Below are 12,306 nucleotides of genomic sequence, written 5' to 3'. Positions count from 1 at the left end.
TCTTTCCCAGACCAAAGATTCTAAGTGGTGTGTCTTGTGTCTGTCATTGGACCAAAGGAAAGAAAGGACACTCAATATTTTATATGAAATCAAAGAGAAAAATAGAGGAAATACTGGAAGAATTACTCAGGACAAGCCACATTAAATAGGAACATGCAGTCATTATCAAGCTACTCAGCATATCTCTAACTAGCTAATTCTTTGTTATCAAGAATAATTCTTATACAAAGGAACACATGATTGACTACATCCCACTCCTGATAAATAATAAATACTGGGTGTCCTTGGTCCTTTGGTTTTATTTGTGGTTTACTGTGCCCTTCCCTTTGAGCATGAGAGGCAACATAAGGAAAAAAGAGAAATATTTAAATAAAGCAATTTGTTACTTTTTGTTATATTATAGTTTAGCAACTCCTTGAAATGGTTTTGGGTGATAAGCAAAAATAAATAAATAAATAAATAAATTCTGAGGTGTTCTAAATTAAAGAGCAGGCTGGAGAGTGAAAGAGATGAAACTGTTAGCCTGTTAATGGCTGCTGACCAGCTCACAAAAGCCTTCTCACGTTCCTGTTTTAACCCCTTGGAATTTTGGATTAATTTCCAGGTGGGTATTTCCTGCTGTTTATTTTAGCCAGGCGCCATCTAACTCCAGGAGCCTTTGCTCATCTACAGGTGATCTTTCCAGACTGCTGCCCACAGCCAATCTATAGGAGTAGGCATTTCTTTATGGGGATTCTGCTACCCCAGAGCTGGCCCTGCTTCACTGTCCCCCACCTTTGCCCACAGCTCATGTGAATTCTGTCAGACTACCTCTTTCTTTCCCCTTCCCCATACTGGAGGTGGGACAGTGGACATGCTGTCTTTTCTACCTGGCCATGCCCCTGGTGATTGAGACTCCATGCCCTAAGACTAGTCTTCTATCTAGCATTTTTGACTCAATAAAACCTCACTTAAAAAAATTTCAGTCATGGAAGTTAAAGATTTTTAGTTTAAAATGAGCATAAGAGAATAATAAAACTAAGGGATAAAATGATATTTTGTGATATCTGAAGGTTTAAATTTTAAATTATATTCTTACACCCATAAAATCAGGTTATTCAGTAAGCTCTCCAGGTGCTTGTAATATAACAGCCCACTCCTGTGCCAAATCAGCAGCTTCAAAATCACAAATGACTGTTCCTGGAGCAATTCATCAATTCCTGCTAAATGGTCAATGTGGTTTGAAATGAGGAGCTATTTTGGTTGTCAAGATAAGCAGTTTTGCCTGTCCACTTGTGAGCTCATTAATTGCTAAGGGTTCACCTTACAGATAAGAAATCCTCCTCATGCCCTAGCCAGTTTGGCTCAGTGGATAGAGCATCAGCTTGCAGACTAAAAGGTCCCAGGTTTGATTCCAGCCAAGGGCACATGCCCGGGTTGCGGGCTTGATCCCCAGTGTGGGGCGTGCAGGAGGCAGCCAATCCATGATTCTCTCTCATCATTGACGTTTCTACCTCTCCCTCTCCCTTCATCTCTGAAATCATAAAAATATATTTAAAAAAAGAAATCCTCCTCATGTGTATATTAAATTTAGTCACCTGGGCAGGACTCTGATGTAGTGACATGTGTTTCCATTTCTTGATTTCCAATTATGCGCAGCATCACACTCTAGCATCAGATAGTCGCCCTGTAAGCCATCTGGCCAATTTGAGCACCCTTTCTTGTGAATAGGGATGATCCTGACCATCTCACAGGACATGGTAAAGATTAAACTGTGCAAAATCCCTGTTATAGCAGAAAAACTGATACATGCAAATTGGGTGATGGTTATAATGACTTCTGTATACAAAAGAATTCAAATGACTTGCCTTAAGCTTTTAAACTAGTACGCCCTTCACAGTAGTGCTTTGTATCTCAACTCTTCAAGTTATCTGGAGTGACTAGTGCAGGTGTTTATACAAAAACTAAAGGCCCGGCCCGGTGCATGACATTTATGCACTGAGGGGTGGGGGATGGGGTACAGGTGGTCCCTCAGCCCAGCCTGCATGCTTTAGCAGTCCGGGAGCCCTTGGGGGATGTCCCACTGACAGTTTAGGCCTGCTGTCAGCCCAGCTTGTGGCTGAGCAGCGCTCCCCCTGTGGGAGCACACTGACCACCAAGGGACAGCTCCTGTGTTGAGCATCTGCCTCCTGGTGGTCAGTGCACATTATAGCAACCGGTTGTTCTGCTGTTGGGTCCATTGGCATATTACCCTTTTATTATATAGAATACCTGTCAAGAGGGACAATGCTATAGCTCTGGGCTACCTAACCCATCCTTCAACACATGCTCTTATAGTTCCCCAATTTTTAATTTCTAGAGATAAACAGCTCAAATAAATTACTCATGCTGTGGTTATCTCCCCTTTTCCCTTCCATTATTAGGTCCTTGACTGACAGAAAGCCTTGCAATGAGCTGATGACAATTAGAACTGCATCTCAAGAATGCTCTGCATAAAAGAGAGGTTTGCTCTAGTTGAAATTGTACTGTTTAATCTATTCTTAGGTGCTTTGGAGGCCAATGCATTTGGCATAACTTTCACAACAATACATATTTTGAGTCCCAAACCACAATCTTAGAAATGAAGACTTTACAGTTGAGGCTATAAAAGAAAACTAGAGATTTTCTTTTGTGAAATGGCTTCGAGAACTAAAATTCTTAAATTGTTCTGCCTGGTGCTAAAGGTCTTTTTGTTTAGCAGGTGACTTCACCGCAGCTTTTATTTCTAAAGTCACTCCTATTGCTTCATTGTTAGAAATGTTCCCATTCACTCATCAAAGCAAAATTCAACTTTATTATGCCCCACTCTGCACTAAACTTGGAGATCACAGAGGTGTCACAAACCCGGCAGTATTCTTTCCCCTGTATGACACCCAGGGTGGCCAAAGGCTGAAGAGTGGGGAAGCAGCCAGTACTATTTAGAACAGACTGGGGCTGTTTAATTAAAAAATTAATCATGATCTTCCTTTGGCATTCTGAACCTGAGCTTCTGAGGAGCAATCTGGCTCTGACAATTAATCAGTCACCTCTTTAGCCCAAAATTTTTACCCACAAAACTTTACCCAGCTTTTAAAATGAACACTTAAAATAAAACAAAACAATAAAAAAATCCAAAACTGCAGAACAATAAATCTGCCTACATTCTAGGAAATGGTAAATGACTAATTATCCTCCTAACACTGCAAAAGCACCTTTAATTCTTGGAAGTGAGCAATTGGTATTTGTTAGTAGTGCTTACTCTGAGTAATGGAACTACTAATGCTAACATCTATTTTAACATTTTTAATGCGTTTCTTATGAGCCTGGAGTGGGAAATTTGGCCCATTTCCCTTTCTTTTAAGAGATGTGACAAGCATCATTTCATTTCCTAATTCTTTGTAGCCACATTTCAGATGAGTGCCTTTAATTAAAGCTGTGGCCAAGGAGAATATGTTGCACCAGACTACTATGACAATTTTGCTGATAGCAGCTTTTCAAGTATGTGGAGCCTTTTGCTTTGCAGCAGGAGTTGAATACTTATGGTGGTTTAATATATGTTAAAGCTCCCTAGAAAGAAAATATTGGGAATGTAAATGTGAGGTGTCACTGTTATTGGATACCTAGTTTGATGACTCACAACATTTTGGAGGTGGAAATGCCATCGTAATTTATTCCATATTGTTTTTGTAATTCCTCAATGTTAGAGACTGGGTACTTCCAGGCCATGGATGCTGAAAAGCCAAAGCTAAAGGTTTCGAAATAATTATAAAATTTCACTGAGAATATGAACAGGCCACAGGGGTTTCTCTATGCTTTTTCTGCCAGAATTACTTAGTGTAAACTCTTCTAGAAGCAGGGAGATGAGAATTTTCTCTTTTTTTTAATTTTTAAAAATAAATTTGGACATAATTCCTGCCCTGAAATTCCTGGAGACACGTAAAATAATTTAAAACGATTTTCTCAGAGGGAAGGTGAGGGTGGGTGGTAAGAGATCAAACCCATAGTAGGGTGGTGAAGGCCTGCACAGGGGCAGGGGTGGGCTAGAAGGAGCCAATGGGGGGAAAGAGGAGGCATCTGTAATACTTTCAGCAATAATAATAAAATAAAACTGTCTTCTATAATGTCCTTAAAAAATACTGACAAATGAAACAACGGGAACTTGAGTTCTTTTCTCTGACAGAACCTACAACCCTTTGCTTTTATTTTTTCATTGATCTTTAAAATCAGTAGTAACTTTTTGAGATGTGGAAAATCATGACGAAGTCTGCAAATAGAAATATCACTGCAAGTCACAGAGTGCATTCAGGGTCTAGAACCCATGGCTCCCAAACCTGGGCTAATTGACTTCTCAGGAGATGAGAATTTTCTAGAGGGCAGGTGGGGTCCTTGAGGGAAGTTGGTTCTTCCTTCTCTATAGGTCTATGATTGGGATCAGAAGTTTCAGTGACAAATCCTAGTTTTATTCTCAGATTCAGAGGCGCTGTCAGTTCAATGGTCTGGAAACTACAAGATGAACATTGGAAATCAATGGAGCAATTGCACCTCCCCTCCCCCAAATACCTTACCGTGCTTATGGAAAGCTGCTTAGTTAGCCACAGTCTAGTGGTTCGCTATTTCGTTTTGCAAAGTGGGATTCCTTTATTTTCGTATTTGCTGTGTGTGAGTTAATGATGATTCCCAGTCCAAATTTGCATAATGCAAAGTGTAGCAAATTTTTAAAAAGTCAAATTCAATCCGAAAACATTTTAAGAGTGCAAGGTTGTAGATGCCTCCCCCCACCCCCAACCTAGGGTCTCTCCCTTGGCCTTCCCTCCTCCCTGCCACCCTCTATCCACAATGCTCAGACAATGAGGCTTTCATCTTGGCAGGCTTTCATAGTTAGAGCTTTAAGTATGAAAATGAGGCATAAGAACAGTTACCTCAATTATATGAAAACTGTAATAAGAAGCTCAACCTGATCTAATAAGCAGAGTAAATAGCAAGGGAAAACCTGGGAATTATCTGGGTGACTTGAGAGGTTTAAATACAAGCTCTCAATTAGGTTATACTTACCTTGTCCACAAGGCAGCTCAGCATTAATTAAAAGAGATGATTAGTAAGCAAATAAGATTCTGTCTCATCAAGTGCAGCACTGCTTCCTTTTCTAAGTAACCTACAGTCTTAGCCTCAGATAAAGAAGAGTCTTTGAGGAAGGACTCAACGTCCGATGGTGCTCTCTCTTGCTATTGCTCTCGAAGGCAGTTCTAAAAAGTTACCTGGAACCCACCCTTGTCAGACAACGCTGAAACCGGAGCTTTAGTATCTGCATCTCCTTGACTTTGGTGCCTCTGTTCTGACTTTTATGATGCATCTGAATAAGCTGTCAGGTCCCCCAGAAGCTCAGGCGTGCCTTGTTTGGGGACATGGCAGTTGGTAATATGTGGCTTGGTGTTGAGAAGGGAGTGAGAATCCTTCATTCCCTGCCAGCTTTGACTGTCTCCTTCCTGTGTCACCACTTCTCTGCAATGTGTGAGGGAAGCTGGATTCATTTGTGTTACTAGAGCTTGTCAAGCCTGGGAATTGAGGACGGAATACTACAAAGGACTAGGAAGGGCTCAGAACATGGTTCTATTAACAGCCTAGGATGCAGTTTCACATCTTCTGCGTCTAATGAAGCTCATCCAATAATAGTGATCTTCTATCTCTAGCACGAAGTTTTCAGAATCCTTATAAAAAGCTAGAAAAATAATGGCAATTAGCTCCCTTCCAAAACACAACTATAGTGTGTACCAGGCACACAGGGCAGAGAAGAAACAGAACTGCTGTGTGACTCTTGGGAGATAATTCAACTTGACTGGGTTCCATATAAAACAGGTAGAAAGATTTGGGATTATTTAGCAATTTTTAAGCCAGGCTGGAATAACCTGGCTAACTTAAAACAACAACAACAATAACAACAAACCAGATGCCAGTTTCTATCCCAGACCAAGGAGCCTCTCTGGGGGAGACTCTCACATGGGCATCTGTAGGAGCCCCTGCAGTACGTCAGAGCCGCCAGGCTGAGAGCCACTGCACCTGGTCCCTCCAGTGTCTTTGGTGCCCAGAGTTCCGTGGCATCGTGCTGTACTGTCTACGGTAACACAGGCATATAATGCTCCTGAGCAGGTATGGTTTTCATAATTTTAATAACAATGAAAATAATTTCAATAATGATTCATTTTCCTCCACTGTATCTTCCACCAACCTCCAGCAGGCTCTGCCTCACCTGTGTCCAGACCACATGGGCATAGAGTTCCGTGGCATCGTGCTGTACTGCCTATGGTAACACAGGCATATAATGCTCCTGAGCAGGTATGGTTTTCATAATTTTAATAACAATGGAAATAATTTCAATAATGATTCATTTTCCTCCAACTGTATCTTCCACCAACCTCCAACAGGCTCTGCCTCACCTTGTGTCCAGACCACATGGGCACTTTGAAGACCCAAGCACTTCATCTTGGGTTGTTTTAAAGGGAACAGTTAGTGTTACACCTTATTTTAAAAAAATTCATGAAGGGCAATGTTAATCTGCCCTCTAGAACTTTTGACCACTTTGCTAAAAATCGTTTCAACTTTCACATATTTTGTCAGGAGTAGGTGACCAAAGACATATTAAGTTAGTTGGCCTGCTTCACTTAAATCCTGGCCAGTAATTTACCACAGCTTCCCATCTAAAGGCTGGCACTCTTTCACAGACAGTAGGTGCTGATTTTCCCTTTGTCCGAACCGCAACCTTGTTTGTTGAAGAGGACGAGAAATAAAATTGGTGCAAAACAACCATCCTGACTGACAAAACAAGACCTATGACATTTGGAACAACTCAGCCTCTTTGTCTAGACAGGAGAATCAAAATACTTCAAGGGCAAATATTCAAAGTGGACAAAATGTGCATTGTGTCTGCCGAATCGCGTGGGTTCCCACTTGTTAAGCATAAATCAGTTTCCAAAACATGTCCTGGTCACTGGAGGCATCATGGTCATTAGCATCACCCCAGGTGATCACTTTGGAGGACACTCTTACTTATGAGCAAAATAATGCCCAATTTGACAGACACTGCATTCTAACAGTGGCAATGATGAGCAGACATTTACTTACCATGTGCTTCTGAGTTTGGGGCATGATACTGCTGGCATCATTCAAAGACCCTATGAAGTTACTGGATGTGCCACTTCCTCTCCTGTGGTATTCTTATAGGGAGAGTGCATGACTTTTAATTAATGCCTGGTTCAAGAAGACCCAATGTATACGGTTCAATCCAGACTGTGAATGGGGACTGTGCTGAGCTGAGGACCCTTAATGATCTTGGGTAGGTAAACGCCTCCCTTAATTGGATGTGGAAGTCACCATCTCCATTTCCCTTAGTTCTGTGCAGGCCTAGACTAACCCTTTCTTTCTTTTGCCAGGCCTTATTGGAAGTTGCATATAGCATCTCTTTTTCCCCCCAATATATTATTCAAAATTGGTTTTAATCTAATATGTAGCTTAGAATTAAGTTTCTCAGGGAAAAACTGTGAGAATCGCTTATAGCTATTCTTGGTGAAGAAAATATTGCAGTTGGCAGGGGGGCGGGGTGCAGATGTGAGAATGGGAAGGGGAGAGGAAAAAAGACAAGAGAGGTGGCTTTGTTGCCCATTTCCGGACTGTAACTGGTGAAGCGACTTATTTTGCAGTAAGCTTCTCTAAGCAAAATTTTCTCTCCGAACTCAGATGCCTCTGTGGCATGCCTGAGAACAGCCACCTCCAACTGCTCCACCCTCAGCGACCTCTCTTTCAACAGAAGCAAGCTTGTTGGGATAGAGCATTTCTAGAATTTCCAAAAACACATGGTATACTTTTCTCCTGGCAAAATCTGACAGCCAAGTAGGGAGAGAGCCACGAGGAAAGCTGAAATTTAGAAGTGACAATTCTGAGAAGTAAAATGTGTTTATTTCCTAAAGCTTCCTTTCCAAAGAAAAATGCTTTTCATATGGAGCGCTTCCATTGAGGACATTATTGAACACAGCTGCTTGGAGAAAAAGCACTCAGTCTGATAGAAGAGAGAAGAAAATAGTCTGACACAATCATTTCTACTTTGAATTGAGAGAAATCCTAGTTACCAATAGAACAAAATAGAAACCTAAAGGTAAGATTTTCTTTTTTTTTTTAACCAAAGGAGTTAGAAAAACATGTCTTAACAATGAGACCCAGATAGTACCATAATAAATAGTGGATAGAGAGCTACTTATTATGAATAAAAACAACAGTCATGTGTCTGATCTCATACTAATCTTCAGAGGGAGGTTTGTTTGCCTCATTTCATAGAGAAAGAGCATAGTTACTAGGACAAAGTAACTAGAGCAGGTACCCGGCCAGGAAATGACAGAATTGGGATTAGGTCTGAAGACTAAACCTCCAGCTCTTTACCATTGCTTTGTAGAACTTGCGAGAGAATTGGGGAAAATGAATGAATGTTTTTCTGATTACCATGGCTTTGTTGGAATGGCCACCTCCTTGGAACTCAATGGTCCCGAAAGCATCCGTGGGGCTGAGTTGAGTGTGCTTGCTGATGGACCACTTCTCAGACTGGATGTCATTTCGGGAGAGGCGACTCTCATTTTTCTCATTCTGAAGAACGGAGATGCTGGGAGTGAGGCCCACATGCTGGCCGATTAGACGCCCGCAGCAACACCTATAACATAGGAGGTCAAAGTGAACCATTGTATTCGCCGCTACTGGAATACACACTTAAGGCTGGAAAATCTACAGTCTGTAGCAAGCCAGTTAGTCAATTTTCAGGTGGAATCCCATATTGTGATGGTATCAGGCACATGAGGAACTCAGGATTTACCTGAAAATATCCCTTTTCTTTTCTGCCCCCTCATTTTCCTTCAGCTGTATAAGCTGTACCATGTCCCCTGTCCTTCTCCACCCACCCCTTTCACACCTGCCACATTGTTCAAGATTGGAACCTGTGAACAAAAACTCTGTAGATGTCTTTACTTCATATTCCCCCTGTCGATCAAATCTTGCAGGAAGGACACTGAGCAGCTCCCAGGGAAGAATTTTAATATGCACATTTAAATGAGGGATCTCACTCACAGGTGAGTCACAACCTAACTTGTCTTTTCCAGCTTGACATTCACTGTCAAAAAGCCAATTCAGAGGGAAAAAATCTGCAGTTTAAGTGTTCTTATAGAAACAATGAAAGAATTATTCACAAGATATCTGAAAAAAAATTTCACTCCTTAACCCATGAAAACGTCCTTCCGACTTTCCTGCCACTGTGGCTGATTATTGTTATAACACTGACACACAGTTACCATTTATTAAATGCTAACAGTGTGGCATTCACTTTATGAGTATAATACTGTAGTTTTGAAGGTTAGATAAGGTTAGATAATTTTCTCAAGGTTACATAGTCAGTATGAGTCTATGTATGACTGTATGACTGTATGGCTCTATAGTCCAGTGATGGCGAACTTTTTGAGCTTGGCGTGTCAGCATTTTGAAAAACCCTAACTTAACTCTGGTGCCGTGTCACATATAGACATTTTTTGATATTTGCAACCATAGTAAAACAAAGACTTACATTTTTGATATATATTTACATGCCATTTAACAAAGAAAAATCAACCAAAAAAATGAGTTCGCGTGTCACCTCTGACACACGTGTCATAGGTTCGCCATCACTGCTTTAGTCTATATTTTAAACTGCTTAGTACATTGCCTTTTAAAAAAGGCATTTCCAGACACTGATATGTTACTTTATCCCAAAAACTTCCCACTGTTTTGATCTTCAAAAAAGCAAGTAGGAAACTAAAAATGTGCTTGGATAGGATTCTGAAGGTCTGCATTCTAATTAGTAATCTGCTAAAAGTCATTAATTTAAAAATTTTTTTTGCATCAAAGCAATGTATGTTGGTACAAAGAAGTATTTTGATGAAATGCTGAAAAAGGAAAACCAGTAACCATACAAATATATATACTCCATCTTACATGCAGTGATTAATTCCTTCCCTGGTGGTCTATTTGTTATTCTGTATAGATTCTTAGAGAATTCACTGCAGAGATGGCATATTATGTGGTATGTGTATAAAAGATTGCTGCAAAGATGTCCAGCAACAATAAAAATTGAACTTTAATTCCACATTGGTCTACATGTAATGAATAGTGCTAACTATTGTAGTTTTCCCATAATTGCTACTCCATGTTCTCGGTACATGATAAAGACAGCAAAATTACCTATGGGGGTCTTTGGTGCTGGGTATGATGTGAACACATTCTCTTTTATAAAATGCTCTTTCTATCCAGGATTTCTGAGCCTAAAAAAAAGAAGAGTAAAGGTGAACATAATCTTTAAGTATTTTAGGCAGCAACATTTCAGAATAACATGATGGCCTCTTACCTCATAAACTGAAATGAAGTTGTGATTACACACATAAACACTGACTACAAGAAAATCAATTACTTCCAGAACATGATAATTAGGTTATTCAACATTATAATTTTGTGAGTGAAAGGAAATGATCATAATAAAAAACAGCAATAGAACCATATACAAATTCATGATTTTTGAAGGACGAAAAAAAACAATGCTCTTTTTAGAGAAAATGAAAAATATACAGCAGTATGTTTTTAACCCTACAGATAACAAGTGTTCAGTTGTGGGAAAATATACAGTTGAACTTTGAACAACACATATTTGAACTGTGTGGGCCCACTTACATGTGAATTTTTAAAATAAATACTGTAAATGGTATTTTCTTTCCCTTATGATTTTCTTAATAACATTTTCTTCTGCTTACTTTATTGTAAGAATACAGTATTTAATACATACAACAAACAACTTATGTATTAATCGACTACTTACATTATTGGTAAGGCTTTTGGTTAACAGTGGGCAATTAGTAGATAAGTTTTTGGGGAGTCAAAAGTTACACTCAAATTTTTGACTGTGTGGGAAGTTGGCTCCTTTAAACCTTGCTTTGTTCAAGGGTCAACCATGTATCTAAAAAAGTATAAAGTTTTTATGGCTGACACTTAGACTTTCCTTGGAGAAGGAAAGAAAAATGGCGAGGGAATTACATAACTCAAGGGCCCTAATCCATCACCATGATTTTTTCTAAAATCTAAATTAGTAGTGCGTAAATACAGGGGGGGCCGGGGTGGGGGGGAATGGGAATGGAAACTTAAGGAAGATAAATGTCTTTATCACAGTCCAAAATTTCACAGGTAATGCCTTTGGAAGGAAGTACAATAGTACATTTTCTTGCATCCCACATGCCTTTAAGCATAGAAAATACAGCTTCTCAGATGGGCATTGTTGGGACTGTCCACCCAGGGGTCTGGCCACTGAGATGGGGCTCTGGGAAAGATTAAGGCGGCTCTGGAAAACTGTACTATCTTTGTCCCAAAGGGGAGTGTCCATCCTGCATCCTTTTACCCCTTTCTTCAGAGCATTTGCAATAGAAGTGTTTCTTATGGAATCCAGAAAGCTTCTCAAAAGATTCCTTTTCTAAGTGTTTAAGATAAAAGTTGCTATAGCAACTTAAAATGTTATTTCTATCTGGTGTCCTCTTCTACCTAACCCAGCGCCAAGACTAAATTCACACTCTTAAAATACACAAGGCCACAGCGCAGCTAGGCTGTTTACGTGGCCTGTCTCAATGGCCACTGTTAACTGTGACAAGCCTCCAATCACTGGCCATGATGGATATTGACTTTGCTAAGCCCCCAAATATCCATATAAGTTGTGTTAAGGTCTGGTTTGCCCTCTACCCACTATTTGTGCATCTCCTTCCTCTCTCGAAATAGAGTGTCCGCAAGCATGTGGCTCTGAAGGCAGTGGTTGTCTAATACTCATGACAACACACACTTTAAAAGTAGCAACACGGGGGATGCCTCAGGGGTATGTAGGAACTGCATCCTGTCTTAGTCATGGTCACAATGGGGTCCCATACCTTCTGAGTGCTTATGCACTATCCACATGACAAGGAGCACCCCCCTTGCCTCAGAGATCCGTGGGCCCAGGGGGCCCACTGCACCCTCCCACCACCAAGGCCACATTTGCAGTTCTGTTTGTCCGCTGGGCATGAAAAAGCCCCAGTGTCTATTCTCAAAGAATTTTTCTTTTCAAATATGTAGGAAAAGCTAGTGGCTACATCTTTGCAACAGTGTAGATGATACCCAGTCTTTATCTCTCTAAAAAGCCTGTAAGTTAAACTATTCATGGGCTGTGATTTTTTCCTAGACACTGAATACTCTCATTGATAACATCTCTTGGCAGAAAGATGGTAAAAATATTCCTCA

At 40.4% G+C, this 12,306-nt stretch overlaps 1 protein-coding gene across 9 annotated transcripts in view; it reads right to left on the bottom strand.

The window, feature by feature from the left end:
• The window catches only part of TRPM3 (transient receptor potential cation channel subfamily M member 3), a 457,422-nt gene that overhangs the window by 223,509 nt on the left and 221,607 nt on the right, over positions 1-12,306 (bottom strand). For all 9 annotated transcript variants that reach the window (XM_015565001.1, XM_006765282.2, XM_015565000.1 and 6 more), the window contains 2 exons: positions 10,240-10,319; positions 8,482-8,686 (listed from right to left, as the gene is read on the bottom strand). In XM_015565001.1, coding sequence (XP_015420487.1) covers positions 8,482-8,686; positions 10,240-10,319 — 285 coding nt within the window. The remainder of the gene's footprint in view (positions 1-8,481; positions 8,687-10,239; positions 10,320-12,306) is intronic.

The sequence above is a fragment of the Myotis davidii genome, unplaced genomic scaffold, assembly GCF_000327345.1.
Source record: "Myotis davidii unplaced genomic scaffold, ASM32734v1 scaffold616, whole genome shotgun sequence".
Lineage (NCBI taxonomy): Eukaryota > Metazoa > Chordata > Mammalia > Chiroptera > Vespertilionidae > Myotis > Myotis davidii.
Note: the sequence above shows the minus strand (reverse complement) of the source record. Positions and strands in the feature narration are given on the sequence as shown.